Here is a 15894-nt window from a genome sequence, read left to right as displayed (position 1 = left end):
AGATTCTACCTAATGAACTTACTATAAGGTCTTGAGAATGCCAGGATTCTCCAGACACTACCTAAGCCAGTGGTTCTCAACCTTCCTAATGCTGTGACCCTTTAATACAATTCCCCATGGTGTGGTGATCTCCTAGCCATAACGTTATTTTTGTTGCTACTTCATTAATATAATTTTGCTACTGTTATTAATTGTAATGTAAATATTTCTGGAGATAGAGGTTTATCCAAAGCGTCACAACCTACAAAGTTGAGAAGCACGGACCTAAGCAAACCGTTGCCTCCCAATGCTTGGACTCTGCCAGGCAGCTGCCATGCACCCATCAGTCATTCTGTCGCAGTGTGACCCATGTCTACCTAGAACCATTCCCTTCTCCTTGATCTCCCAGATCTTCAGGTCTGGTCCTATGACTGGGACACAAATGACCCTGGATCATCAGGCAGGGAGTGTGGCAGCACTGTTGTTGCTTGGGAACTCAGTGTCACTGTCCTTTTTGTCCCTCGCTGACTTTTACCACTTCCCCACTAGAGCCCACACCTTCTCCAGTCACTGTCCAGCCCTAGAAGCTGGCCCTGCCGTCACTCAGTGTTGTTGGGACAGTGCTGCAGGCACCTCAATCACATTGGAGACGTTCTACCAGGACACAGGATGCGTTAAATGGAGCAAAGAAATTTAAATGGAAAGAAATTATAGCATGAGTGAGTTTCTCCTTTTCAAGATAATCTTATTTAATAACCGAAACCTCACAAAGATGTACATTTTATCCCCAGACAAAGGCAGTGTGGCAGGGTCTGCATCGTGGTAATTACATGTTTGGGTTTTCATTCTTTCTTTAAAGTAGGTTTCTATTATTTCAGTTTAGGAAAAAGACTATTCATCTATTCCATTGCTGGGTGGCCCATCCACTGTGAAAATAGGTCAAGAACCGTAATCTAACTCGACTGCTGATAAATAATTAAAGCTAATGGAATTTTTGCAAGTCTGTGAACTAAATTCTCTGAGATGCTGCCAGGCCATACTGGATGCTGTTGCATGGAGAGATTTTTTATTTAACACCCCAGTTTAAATGCATTTAAAACCACTCCTCCATCTCACAGAGACTGGAAAGGGTATGTGTTCATCTATAAAAGCAGCCGAAAGCTTGAAACCCTGTCAATAGCCACGCCATTCACCTTCAGATGATGAGATGAGAGGTGAAGGGTCCTGCGTCCTGGGACAAAGGGAAACTTCCCTTTCCACCAACCTCTCTTTAAGGTGAACTCTGCAATGGAAGCATCAAGAACCTCACACCCTGAGGCTGAGGAGATGGTTCAGTTGGTAAAGCGCTTGCCATGCAAGCATGAGAATCGAAATTGTGTCTCTGGAATTCGTAGTAAAAAGTTGGCTGTGGCAGCTCATGCCTGTAGTCCCTGAGCCCAGTGGGCATCGATGGGACGATTCCTGGAGTTTACAGGCTGTCCATCCAGCTGAATCAGCAAACTCCAAGTTCAGCAGGAGGCCCTCCCTCAAGGAGAAGGTGGAGAGTGACTGAGGAAGACACAGGCTTCATACCTGGTCTGGGTTCTTTGCTCTGTTCATAAAGGGGGAATCATAGGTGCCATAAATGATACCAGGAAAAAGTGCTCGGGGCTAATTTCCCTTTGAGGCAAACTGATGCTCTGCTCTTCAAATATTCATGAAGGTTGTTGTGAGGACTGATGGCTTATGTCTTAAGAAAGCAGCTTATTTATTATTGTTGTTTAGCAGTCCAGACCTGTAACCTCAGCACTCAGATGAAGCAGGAGGATCCTAAGTTGGAAGCCAATGCAAGCTATATAAGACCGTACACACACACACACACACACACACACACACACAAAGCAGGAGGAGACTTAGCAAGGAAAACATAGCGGGTGGGTGGGTGGGCAATTTTGTTGTTCCTGTTTTAGGAATGATCTGCTGTTACTTTTCTAAGAGGCTTACTTTTGTTAGAGGGCTGGACTAACTTTGTATGAACTCAGCTTTCTTGGGTTTATCAATACTGAATTCAGATTTCTGAAATGAAGCTGTACAAGGAAATATCTAGATTTCAAAAAAAAAAAAGATATTCCATTTTAGTTGGAATTTGAGGGGATTTTTGGGTTTCTTCTTCCTCCTTTTTCTCCTTCCTTCCTTCCTTCCTTCCTTCCTTCCTTTTTTTTTTTTTTTTTTTTCAGTAATGACAGAGTTCTGTATATCCCATGCTGGTTTGGAACTCACTACAAACTGTTGATCTTCCTGCCTGCACCTAGATTCACCTCCAAGTGCTCAGTTTAGCTTTACAGGCATGCACCATCAAACCTGCTTATGTGGTCCTAGGGATGGCATGTGTGGGAGCTCTATCCCTAGCTATGCTTTCTGTATTATAAGACCTAGAGGATTCGATAGGTCCACTGTCTACTGAGGTAGGTACTAGAACCCCACTCCTTCCTTCTTTTCTAAAAGCTGCTATACTAGTTGCTTCTAGACAAGCCCTGTGCAATTTGACTCACAAGTCAGATGGCACTGGAGACAGCAACAGGGACCGAGAACAGCTGCCAGGCAGTTGTTGCTCAGAACAGAGGAACAGTGCCTGGAGACCATGTGTCAGGCACTGGGAGGAGGCCTTATATGGAGGGGTCCAGGAGAGCCCAGCCCTACACCCTACACCAATTTTCAGAGGACAGGGGACCCAGTGGTAGGACACTTTAGTTTCTACCACTTCTCGGCTTCTCCTTGTTCTAACAAAGCTGGGGACCTGGGGAGCTGAGACTCTCTAGTAAACTAAGTGACTTCAGATTCCCTTTCCCTCTCCTTTTCTCCTCTTCCCTCCCCTCTTCTCCTTTTCCTTTCCCTTCTTTTTTTTTTTTTTTTTTTTTTGTTTGTTTTTTTTTTTTTTTTTTTTAAAGACAGGGTTTGCTGTAGCTCAGGCTGGGCTTAAATATTTAGGTATTTAGAATAGCCTTAAACTAGCCCTCCTGACTCCACTTTCTTAGTGCTGGGATTGCATATCTGCACCACACCTGAACTATGGTTCTGGAAAGCAAACTCGGAGCTCTGTAATTTCCCCAGGCAGTCAGACTTGCCTTCCCTTCCCCCTTCCCCCTCCCCCTGTCCCCTTCTCCCTTCCTCCCTTCCCCCTTCCCTTCCCTTCCTTTTCTAGACATGGTTCCACCATCAACCCTAGACTGACCTCCAACTTTCGACTGTCAACCCTCCTGCCCCAGCTTCCCTAGTCCTTAGATTACAGGCATGCAATGTAATGTAATCCATTGTAGTGTAAACCCCTATGCCTGGTTTAAGTGAGTTGGTCACCAAGTATTGGTAAGCAACTCTTCAATTGCCACTCTCTACAGAGAGCTTTCCACCCAGCTCAGTGGAAAGTCCTAACCCCGTTGTGAGTCCCCATATGGTAGACAGGAAAGCCAGGACAGTTGATCTGAGTGTTGGATGGCATAAATTGACAATTTGCAATATCCACTGAAGAGTTCAAGGGCATCCCTGACTACCCTCCTCGCTCTCTGCCAGTTCAGTGATTGTTTAGAAAAGGCTTAGTGTATCTTAGACATATATTGACTCATTTCAAATATTCACAAGACCTGGTGAGTGGCACTACCCCCTTGAGACTCATCACACCAGTTATGACCATCTTCTCCTCTCTTCCTGTCCTTGTGCCTCATAGGCTTGACAAAAAGTCTTATGTATTTCATCCACAAGTACTTCAGTACTTCAGTATGTATCTTGAAAGACCAGCTCCCCCTTTGACAAAATATCGCATAGTCCCTAATAGTAGCTCTGTATAGTTGGGTGTTTGTTTGTTTGTTTGTTTAGCAACAACTTGGGGCCTATTATTATTTTATTTTCAGGTGAATAGTGTTTTGTTAGCTATAATACTTAGATTTTTTTTAATGTGTTTTGTCCATTTTAGATTCAGGGTCAATATAATAATGAGCCATCAGATATAAAAGTACCTGTTTCTCTTCCTGCAGTTTAGAATAACATGTGTCTTGCATTGGATGGTAACAGCTTTAACACATATTTGATATAAAAATGTACCTTGGGGCTGGAGAGTAGGCTTAGTATTTAAAAGGAATGGCTGCTCTTCCACAGGACCTGTGTTCAAGACCTAGCACCCAAACGGCAGTAACAACCAAAGGTAACTTCAGTGTTAGGCCCTTCGGGTACCAAGGACGCATGGTGCACAACGTGCAGTTAAAGCACCCACACCCTGGCTTTCGGGAACTCGATCTGTAGACCGGACTGGCCGGGATCTCACTCACAGACATCCACCTGCCTCTGCCTCCCAAGTGTTGGGATTAAAGGCGTGCCCCCACCGCTCCTCTACCTATAAAAATAGTTTTTAAGTTGTGCTCTAGACACATAGTCAAGACTTTTTTTTTTTTTTTTTTTTGAGACAGGGTTTCTTTGTGTAGCCCTGGCTGTCCTGGAACTCACTCTGCAGCCCAGGCTGGCCTCGAACTCAGAAATCCGCCTGCCTCTGCCTCCCAAGTGCTGGGATTAAAGGCATGTACCACAAGACATTTTCATTTTTTAAAAATTTACATATGGTAGGGGATGCGTGTGCCTGTGTCTGTGTGTTCCTCTGTGTATGTCAAGATCAGAGAACTTGCAGCATTTAGGTTTTTACCTCCATACTACAGGCTCTAGGGTTGAACTCGGATCCTCAGGCTTGGCAGCAGGCTTCTTTACCTGCCATCTCCTGGCTCTCGAAGACACTTTGCAGTTAGAATCCCCTTCGTGGGGTGTGTGTGTATGTATGTGTGTGTTTAGGGGTACTCATTCATGTTCAGATGAAGCTCAGTGGGCAAACTCAGGAGCTACCCACCTTTTGATGTAAGGGGTCACACTGGGCCAGAGCTCTCCAAGCAGGTCAGGCCGGCTTGCCAGCTAGCCCCAGCAATCTTCCCAGTTGTTACTCCCCATGTTGGGACTACAAGTCCATACCACCATGACTCACTAAGAGTTTTCTTGCTTTGAGGTTTAGATAGTGAACGCTTCATAGAGTCATAAGGAAATGTGTCACTATGTGGCATGTCACCTCCCAATCTGAATATTTCTGAGGGTCCTTTGTACAGATAAATCAGTCCACCTTTTTCACCTGAGTTAAGTCCCACCCCAGCTTTTCACAACCAAGACACAGGAAGAAAAGGTGAACTGCGCAAGGCAGATGGGGATCCAGAGGTGACACCTAAGCATGAGCCATGATGGGTAGGAGCAGAGATGTCCACAAGGCTCTTGTTTCTTTTTAAGCCAGTGTGACTGACTCTAGCAACTTTTTTTTTTTTAAGATTTATTTATTACTTAATGTAATAAATGTTTTATGTGCATGTATGCATGTACTATGTGCATGCTTGATGCCCATAGAAACCAGAAGAGGGCTTCAGATTCCCTGGGACTAGAGTTACAAATGCTTGTAAGCCACTGTGTAGGTGCTGGGAATCGAACCTAGACCATCTGTAAGTGCAACATGTTCTCTTAACTGATGAGCCAACCCTGCAGTCCAGAATAATGAAACTCATCTCTACATGGACATGGCTCTGGTGATATCACCTTTGTGCTGTTTACTCAGAAGAGAGGGACAAACAACATATTTTGGCCTTTTCCAACAGACAGTTGATAGTAATCCCTTCAAGGTCATCACCTTTACCTAATTTTAAAAATAATTTATGCCTGGCAGTGGTGGCACACACCTTTAATCCCAGCACTCGGGAGGCAGAGGCAGGCGGATTTCTGAGTTCGAGGCCAGCCTGGTCTACAGAGTAAGTTCCAGGGCAGCCAGGGCTACACAGAGAAACCCTGTCTCAAAAAACAAAACAAAACAAAACAACAACAAAAAAAAGACTTATGTGTGTGTGCAATTTGTTTGGTTATAGGAGGGCATGCATGTAGAGATCAGAGGTCAACCTCATCTCATTTCTTGAGAACTTTCCATCTTGCTTTTTCAGACGTCTCTAACTAGCATGTGGGGTTCAATGATTCAGCTTGACTGGCTAGCCTGATACCCCGCAGTGATCCTCCATACCCAACTTTATACCAGGGTGCTAGGGATCAAATTCATGGTTGCACAGCAAGCAACAAACTGACTGAACCATCCCCCCACCCACAAGGGCCTCACTTTCTGTGATTAAGCTATGTTTTGCTTTTTGTTCAGTGATTGGTACAAGATGGAACAAAATTGATAGCAGTGGAAACCCCATAACTCAATTAAGCACTCAACTCTATTGTTAGGACTTTTAAAACATGTGTCACTTACCAAGTTATAACTCTTTCTTGTGTGGTTTCAATCAACTCAAACCCCACGTTTCTTCAGTTGGCAGTTGTCACGAAGGTTGTGCATTGATGGTGACCCAGGACCAGAAGCGGTAGAGACTGTGGTTTCAGTGGCTGTCTAGAATGCAAAGGGCACCATGCTCTAAAAGAGGATAAATCATTTCCTGTCCATGCTAACCGATGGCGACAGAGTCCCGTGGGCCAGAACTGAGCAGCTTTGAGTCTCTCTCCTCAGTTTAGTAACAAACCAGATAATATTTGCAGGCGGCAGATTGAGATAAGGCATTTCTCAAACTGCCAAGAAATAAAATTAGAATGAGTCTTTTAGCTGGTGGCTTGAAGTGCATCTGTGTTGGTGTGTGTGTGCTGTGTGAATATACAGTGAGTTCTTTTTCCCTGTCAGCCATGGAGAGAATGCGGTGCTTGTGCACCTGTGTGCAGACACAATTAACCCTTTTAATATCAAAAGGGTTGCTTCAGGGACTTGGGTTGTGGCCCAGTTAGCAAAGGCCTGGATTCCATCCCCAGATCACATCAGCGAGGCATGGTTTGTAATCTCAGCCTTCAGGAGGCAGAGGGAGCGAGTTCGAGGTCATCCTCAGCTACATTGAGTTCAAGACCAGTGAGATCCTGTCTCAAACAAACCAAAAGGAAATAATTAAAAAGGACTTGTGAGAAGCCTGTCATGAGAGGCAGCTCTTGGGCCTTTCTGGAATCCTGTTATAGGCTGCAGAGATAACTCTGTCACGTCTTCGCTTCGGACACTTGGTTTTCTCATGGAGCTAACCTCATACCAAGAGAGAAGGTTAAGGCGCCCAGGGGCTACATGGGCTTGGGCCCATTCTGACCCATGAAACTCTCCCTTCTTCCTTTTCTCTGCTGAGGTCCCCAATTCTGGGCTCTTCCCTTCTGTCATTCTGTAACCTCACCCAGCTTCTCTCGGCCCTCAGAATGGGACTTTATAAGAGAGGACCTCACTGGCGTAGCTTAGGTTGGCTTTGAACTTGTGATCCTCCTGAATCAGCCTCCCTTGTGGTGGAGTTTAGAAGCACGAGTCACCATACCTAGCTTTTGTAAGCCACCTGAGTGACACACACGTGTCCATCAGTACATGTTGCTCTTGTAGTAGCTACTGCACATGCCATTTCCACACGTGTGGTGATTTAATCCTTTATATTTATGTGCATATATTTGCACATGCATGTGTTTATGTGCATCGTGTGCATGCAGGTGCCCATGAGGCCAGAAGAGAGCAGGGTGTGTGTGTGTGTGTGTGTGTGTGTGTGTCTGTGTGTGTGTCTGTGTGTGTGTGTGTGTCTGTGTGTGTGTGAGACAGAGACAGAGAGACAGACAAAGAGAGAGACAAAGGGAAGGAGAGACAGAGACAGAGAACTGAGTTCAGATTCTAGCTTGTCAACCTTAGATAAATTTCCTTCTCGTTCTAAGCTGTGGACATCCTTCTGTTCAGTATTCTAGTCCATAGTGTTGATGGGGTCAGTGGGCAAAGGTTAAGGACTGCTGGTGTCCAGCAACAGATTGAACATTCAACTAGCACTTGCAGGCCTGGCCCTGTTCCTCCTGGTCCTTTCCCTGGTGCTTTAACTAAACATTGCACACACTTGCTGTAGCAGCTTCTAAACCTACTCCAGCTGCTCTCTGTTCCCTGGACCTTCCCTGATGCTAAATCTAATCTTTCCTCGGTTCTTAGGTTTGCAGCTTTCTGTAGTAGCAACACCCTTCTCTTAGGAACTCCCTTTGTTTAGCTCAGTACCATCCTGGCTCTTAGTGTTCTTCAGAGCCTCTTTAACCTCTCCCACTGACCCTCAGGATAGGGCTTGCCATCCCTGCCCCTCCATCACAAGAGAGTGCCAAATTTTCCATGTGATCTTGGCCTGAGCTGCCCGTGATGGAAGCAGTCAACCACCTGTGGCAAAGGGCACGCCTCCAGGCCTCGAGTCTCCTCCCAGCTGAGCCATGCGGCAAATACCCATACTGGGAAGCGGAGTTTAAGGTTATCTTGAGCTACATAGTAAGTTCCTGGCCAATCTGAGTTACATGAGACCTTGTCTCAAAAACCAGACAAAACTCAAACACAAATCTTTCTCCTGTTGTCCTTTGTTTTTATCTTCTTTGCCCTTCACTGTTAGATTTTATCCTGTCTTTCTGGAATGGCTGGTGGTGGGCTGAACAAGAAAGTATTCTATTCCCTATTGCTTCTCTCTGCTTAAAACAACAGGAATACATCATCAGATACTGCTGGAGGATGGGAATCCAGAACAGGATTTATGAGGTGGATATGGAGTTGCCAGCAAAAGCTGCATTCCTTCCAAAAGCTTTAGGAAGGTCTGGTTCCAGCCTGCGCCAGCTCTGCCAGGCTCTGCTAGTCCTCCGGCCAGGACCCTCCATCTTACTATCTCTCTAATCTCTGCTGCTGTGTCTGAGTCCCTCTGACCCTCTCTCTTGTATGGACTCCTGTGTTTCTACTTGGGCAGTCTGATGACGTTAGCCCCACGTACATGGTCCAGGATCCTCTCTCGGACCCACGATTGTTAATGTAATCAATGTAATGTGTCAAGTCATGTCTCAGGATATCGTTGGGGCTATTAGTCTTCTACAGGTAGCAATGTTTGTGGAGGAGGGGAAGCCAGTGAATGCATCTCACTGCTTTTTGTCATTGAACTTCGTGTAGAAATGTAGCAAATCATCCAGTGGAGGAGCAAAATCTATTGGCTTCTCCCAAGCAGGTGACACACCTATGAATTACAGCCCTTAGGAAACTGAGTAAGGGAGGTGCCTCAGTGGGTAAAGTGTCTTGACATGAGAACATGAGGACCTGAGTTCAATCCCCAGCACCCACATAAAAGCTGTGTGCTTGTAATCCCAATGTTAGAAGGTAGAGATAGGCGGACCCCTGTGGCCTCCGTAGCCAGCCAGCCTCCCTGAATCTGTAAGCTTCAGTGAGAGACACTGCCTCAAACACTAAGCAGAGAAGATTGAGGAAGACACTCTACTCCTGGCCTCCACGAGAACACATGCACACACCCACATGAATTAGTAGAAGTTCCCTGTTCTGTCTAGACAGGGTCTTACTTTGTGGCTTTTTGTGGTGATGATCTGCACAGAGCCTTTGTAGGAAACCTAACCAATGCCGTTCTTCTCTTTCCTCCAATGGCTGTGTCCTGACCTCTGTTCCACCCAGGATTTACGCAAGCAGGTAGCACCACTGCTCAAGAGCTTCCAAGGGGAGGTGAGTACACGTGCATGTTCTTTATCCTCACGCCGCCCTCTGTTGCTGTGTTGGCTACTTTTCTTACTACTGTGACAAAATCCTTGACAAAAGCAACGGAAGGAAGGAAGGAAGGAAGGAAGGAAGGAAGGAAGGAAGGAAGGAAGGAAGGAAGGAAGGAAGGGCTACAGTGGCTCACAGTCTGAGGGTGCACCGTCCATCGTGGTGGGGGGGCATGGTGGCGGGAGCAGGCAGTGGCGGCGGCTCCTCACATCTCCGTCAGGAAGCAGGTGTACTGAGGCCTGGTGAGAAGCTGGGAAGTGAGCCTACGTGTCACTGATGTTGAAATCCCAGAGCATAGTCTCCACTGCCTGAGATACCCTTCCGTCCACCACTTCCCTGATAACTCACGGGGTGCCTCCACACCCACAGGCAGGCTGGGAAGATGAAAGTAGATCAAAATGCCTTTAGAAGAAGCCAATAAAACTGTTGTCTTTGATTGAAAGGTTTGAAATTTTATAATCATAACGATTACATGTAATTATTATGGCAAAGTCATCAAATTTAACTCACGTTAAAATTGGATTGATTGATTGCTGTACTTAATTTTCTGTTTCACAAGCCCAGACAATTAATTGGGAGCGGGAGTTAACCTCAGTGTTCAATCCAACTTGAAACATGTTCTACTCCAACAGTAATTTAAACAATCCCTTGCAGCCAGGCTGGCAACACACTCTTGTAATCTGCCCAGCACCCGGGAGACAGAGACAGGGGCATTACTACCCAGTGAATCCCAGTTCGGCCTATGCTGTATGCCAAGCCCTTGTTTAAAACCAAGCACCTTGGGCCCCGGAGGCCATGCACGGTGTGAGCCGGTGCAGGTGCTGGGAATGGGACTCTGGGCCTACAGGAGCCGAACGTTCCCCTAACTAACCCGAGCCATCTCTCCAAACCTTTAATCTTTTTAATCTGCTGAAGCTATAATATATTTCTCCACTTTTATTTTTAGCATTGTCTTAATCTTTTTTTTTTCCTGATTACTGAAATGATTTATCAATTGTGTGAGATTTTTTTTAAATAGCCAACCTTGAGTATGTTTCTTTTGGGTGCTGTTTTTGCTCATGCCTGTCCCATTCTCTTATCTATTTTGAGTTATAATTGAATATGTTTATTATTCCTTTTCTCTAGCAGAAAAGGCCATCTCTAAAGTGTGCTTCAGCCAAGGGATCACCAACGATAATGCTACCATAGGCCAGCGTGGGGAGCCAGTGAGCTTACTGGGCTTCCATAGAGAGTATGGGTGAGAAGCCTAGGTGACCCCAGAGCAGCCACCACACCCAAAAGTCTCACCCCAAATGGACAACAATGTCCTTGTAAGTGACACAGATAGAGTCCCAGCTTCCACACTGTGTGTACTCTGGCATTTCCTGCAACCACAGGGTACATGCAATTAGAGCAGAATTGTGTGCAAACATCTGGGACATGCAAAAGGAAGTGACTGAGAGAATGGTCACTCCCACGTTCCTTTTGTGGGGGAATATCTGTTTTTAGGCTCAATCTTAAGGGTCCCTTGTAATGGCCCTGAGGGTAGGCGCATCATACTATAGATACAGCATCATACTGTAGATACAACATAGAGTGTACACAATTCTCTCAGGGAGGGTTCTGTCAGTCGTTTAGAGGAAAATCAGTCATTCTTATTTAGTTATAAATAGATAATTCAAGAGCCCTAAGAAAAGTCACTGGAAGCCAACAGGCTTGGCTGTTTCATTTAACAGCACGAAATGCTGTTTCATTTAACAGCAGTAAATTGCATTAATGTTCTTTATAACATGACCAAATGAATGGAAAATTGCCATTTCACTAACTATAAGGAAAAAATTGAGGAAAACAATCCATTGGTGAGGGCTGGAGAAATGATAAAGAGCATTCATTCCTGCTCTTAGAAAGGGCCACCTCACAGCTCTGTACCCAGCAAGAGAAGGCTTACATACTTAGTGAATGCTTCCTTCCAGAAATAAAGACCAGAGCTGGTACGGGAGGGTGCAGGGTTCAAGGCCAGCCTGAGTACAGGGTGAATGGAAAGCTAGCCAAAATTACGTAGTAAGAGCTTGTTTCAAAAAAGCTGCATATATTTATTGTATGAAATGTTTTTCATATATGTTTATATATTATATAATATGTTATATACATAGTGTGTAATCCTAGCACTTTGAAGGTAGAAACAGGAGGATCAGAAGTTCAAGGCCATCCTTGAGTCCATACCAAATTTAGGCCCAGACTGGGTACATGGGACCCTGTCACAAAACTTTGTTTTTGTTTTTGTTTTTCGAGACAGGGTTTTTCTCTGTGTAGCCCTGGCTGTCCTGGAATTCACTCTGTAGACCAGACTGGCCTCGAACTCAGAAATCCACCTGCCTCTGCCTCCAGAGTGCTGGGATTAAAGGCGTGCACCACCACTGCCTACCACAATAAATTTTTTTTAAGGATCAGATATCAGAAGTACCTACAAGTTTAAGGCTAGTGTCTATAATAGGGGCCTGTAGAGAGAAACTTCCAGGCATGTTTAAAACAAACTACCGTAGGCACAAAACACAGGGACTCCCACATGTGGCCCTCTGCCCTGGCCCTTCACCTGCCCAGCCACCCTCAGCTCTGGACCTTTCTACAGCTGTAGAAGGTACCATTGTGGTTAAGGTGGCAATGGGTCTGATGCGTTTTTAACAAGCCTAGAAGAAAACCCCAAAGCCGGACCAGCACAGGATCCTCCTGGAGGTTGGCTGGATGATGGCTCAATTAGAGGCGCGCAGGACTGTGCTGAGGCAAATGGGCCAGCGCTGTAATTGAAAGCACATTTTCCCCTCCGAAGCTGCAGCTGGTTTAGCTCTGCTCATGCAGAAAAGGATATAACCTTGCATAACATAGGAAATGAACGGTTGAGAGAGAAGCCAAATTCAATTTTAGTCAGATATGTTGAGGCCGAGCCCATGATCTATGGGAGCCGGGGCCTGAGCAGTTCGCATGTGGAAAGGCGCGCACTCAACACTCTATTAATCACGGCTGCCCGCCTGGCGCTGCCGCCCCTGTGTACAGGGGGCCACTGCGCCCGAGCTCCTCCTCAGTGCTGGAGAGCAGCCAAGCACTCCAGAAGTTAACCTCTTAAAGACCCAGAGCTGCTTTCTGTTGAATAAATGTAATTTTGTGGTCAGAAATAAATGCTTGTGATGTAGCAGGGATCTTTGAAAACAACAGCGAGCCAAAGCTATTACAAATTGCTCCGTGTTGGGGAAGTCAACAGCACACATCAAAATTCCGCGTGTAAGGCAAATTGATTTCGGCCCAGAGCTCTGCAGCTATTCAATAAAAGTCCTATTAAACCATTGTGTGTAATGAACAATCCAGAGCAAATCTAATATTTTCAGAGGGTAATTATTTTTAACGTCCTCTCGGTAGCCATCACTAGATTTCTTGGATGTTTACAGTGGGGACCCAAGTGGGTGTGCTCTACCCAGCTGTCATTTGGCCTCTGAGCTGGGAAACCCCTGTGCAACCGGCTCCCAGCTGCCTAGCAGGCACCTGGCAGCCTCCACGTGCCTGGAGTCAAGTGAGGGCCAGCCCTGCTCTTCCAGGAGGGCGTTCAGGGGCTCTGGTGTCTCCCGGGGCCAGGCACATAGGAGATGCCTGAGTTTGGTTGAATCAGTCCAAACTGATGGAAACAAAGGGGAGCTTCGAAAGCATGGAGGGGGTAATAAAATATTGGTGGTGTTCTCTCAGAACCTCAAGCCACCCAAGGCAAGGAAATCAGGTCCTGTGTTACCTAGAGATCCATGTCAGCACCCCAGGGAGGGTGGCACCTAGCACCCCAGGGAGGGTGGCACCTAGGGACATGTCTCTTTCACTTCAGTTCCTTTATTGTGTGGAAATCAGACTCTTTATTACTCGGTGACTCTGACAGCTAAGCAAGGCTCACTCCAGCCCTACCCATGCTCAGTTTAGAGTGGAGTTGTAACCCTGTCTCAACTCTTAATGCCAGTCTTTTGTCTGGATTCTGAGCTTCTCAAAGACAAGGTCTGCTTATTTTTTCTTTAGTTCAGTGATATCTATGTGCCAAACCATACCTGAATTAGACCTTGATATTCAATGGCAGATAGATTAATTCAGAAACTGTTTTCATGGAGTTTAATGATTAGTGAGACCTGTGTCCCCATGGTACACAATGCTTGGTGCATAGTAGGCCCTCATTAAATAAAGGAAGAGGAATGAATGGATGGATGCTTGTGATTGGGTGAAGATAGATGAGTTGATTGGTTAGATGGATCGATGAGTGAGGTGGATGGTTATTGTTCAATGGAATGGATAGTTGAACTTATATGGGTGAGGATAGGTAGGTGGATGAAAGAGTTGGATGGATGGACGTGAGTAAAGATAGATGGGCCGATGAAGGCCGTCGATGATTAATATGAGAGAGACTAGACAGACTGAATAGGATAGATGGATGGATATTGGTGGGTGGGGCAGAAGCATGGATATCAGAATGACTGGCTAGGTGGGTTGGAATAGTTAATGGAAGTGGTTGGCTGCTTGGATAAATGAATGGGTGAAACAGGATGAGGAGGGATGCTAAAGCAGATGGAGGATGATGGATGGGTAGGAATGAGTAAAGATTTGATAGACAATGGGAATGGGTAGATGGATAGCTAAGTGAAGGCAGAGTTAGATGGTTGGGTGGGTTTATAGAGGAGGTACATGAAATGAAATAAATGGGGATTGGCAAGATGCATGGATCAAACAGAGCAATCTGTTATAGTTTGTTTTCTATTACTGTGGTAACCACCATGACAGAAGGAACCTAGAGGAAAAGGGTCTCATTTTATAAGCTTGCAAGCCATCATGAAGGGAAGCCATGGCAGGAATGTTGCTTACATGGCAGGAAGCCAAAGAAGGAACCTGTAGGCAGAAACCATGGTGGAGTGTTGCTTACCGGCTTGCTCTCTGTGGCTTATTCAGCCTGTCTTATAGAATCCAGGGCCAAATGTCCAGTGGTGGAAGCATTCACAGTGGGCTATGCCCGTCCTCTTTCATCATCAGTCAATAAAATGCTTGCAGGCCAGTCTTACAGAGGCATTCCCTCAACTGAGGTTCCTTTTTCAGAGGTGATCTTAGCTTATGCCAAGTGACAAAAATTATAGAGGACAGGACGATGGGATGGATGAATAGGCAGGCAGGCAGGCAGGCAGGCAGGCAGGCAGGCAGGCAGGCAGGCAGGCAGGCAGGCAGGCAGGCAGGAAGGAAGGAAGGAAGGAAGGAAGGAAGGAAGGAAGGAAGGAAGGAAGGAAGGAAGGAGAGAAAGATGGGGAGGTGCTTGGATGGAGATAACACCTCTGCTATATAAATGAAAAACATCCCATCAGTAAAAAGGCTTTATCGTCCGTCAGCTTCTGTTAACCCAACTCAGGTGTATCAGGATCATAGGCCTAAAGTTAAAATTTTAAGGAAAGTCAGATGCCTTTGACTTTGACATTGGCCGAGTCAGCTGGCCTCTCAGTGCCTCTGCTACCTCAAATGATTAACATGAGGGCTCAGTGAAATAGATTTGGGTGAGAATTAGAGACAGTATTTATAAACTTGGCATCATGGCAGCCAATGACCCCAGCTTCCATGTAGTGGAAGCAAGAGGATCAGAAGTCCAAGGACAACTTGAATGACTTAAGGAACTCCAGGTCAGCCTGGGCTGTAAGAAACTGTTTTGGAGCAGGAGACATGGTAGGAGAGAATAGTGAGATAATAAAGGGAAAGGGAAAGGAAACTGTTTGGTATAAGAATAAACTGACACTACTTACCCTACAAGTCTAAAACTACATGGGCTTAATTAAAATTAAATTAGTTAATTAATTTAATTACTTAAAATTAATACTAGTCACATAGATTTGCTCAAACTTGAGAAATTTTCAATGACTAGCATGCCTGATTTTCTATAGATCTTCCTTTCAAAAAGCCTCGTCTGCATCTTCATTAGATTTTCCTAATGTCCCATTGACTCAAAATTCCATGTATGAGACTGACATCAAGAATCAAATGACCAAAATGTTAGATTCCCAGAATGAACTTGTACAGGGAACACTTAGAGATATGGTAAATGGCAGAGGATGTGGCTCAGTGGTAGAGCCCCTGCCTAGAATCCCCCAGTGAGGGGCTGAGGATGTGGCTCAGTGGTAGAGCCCCTGCCTAGAATCCCCCAGTGAGGGGCTGGGAATGTGATTCAGTGGTAGAGCACCTGCCTAGCATGTGTGACGAAATGAGTCTCTAGCACTTCCAGAATTAAAGCTGGCTTTTTGCCATTGGATAGTCTCATTGTTTTTGTCAAACATCATGATATATTT

General features: G+C 45.5%; 1 protein-coding gene across 9 annotated transcripts in view; it reads left to right on the top strand.

The window, feature by feature from the left end:
• Positions 1 to 15894, top strand: part of Cux1 (cut like homeobox 1) — a 321311-nt gene that overhangs the window by 151989 nt on the left and 153428 nt on the right. For all 9 annotated transcript variants that reach the window (XM_021222682.1, XM_021222681.1, XM_021222678.2 and 6 more), the window contains exon 3: positions 9488 to 9535. In XM_021222682.1, coding sequence (XP_021078341.1) covers positions 9488 to 9535 — 48 coding nt within the window. The remainder of the gene's footprint in view (positions 1 to 9487; positions 9536 to 15894) is intronic.

This window comes from Mus pahari, chromosome 23 (genome assembly GCF_900095145.1).
Source record: "Mus pahari chromosome 23, PAHARI_EIJ_v1.1, whole genome shotgun sequence".
Classification (NCBI taxonomy): Eukaryota; Metazoa; Chordata; class Mammalia; order Rodentia; family Muridae; genus Mus; species Mus pahari.
The sequence above is the reverse complement of the archived record's forward strand: the minus strand, read 5'-3'. Positions and strand labels throughout refer to the sequence as shown.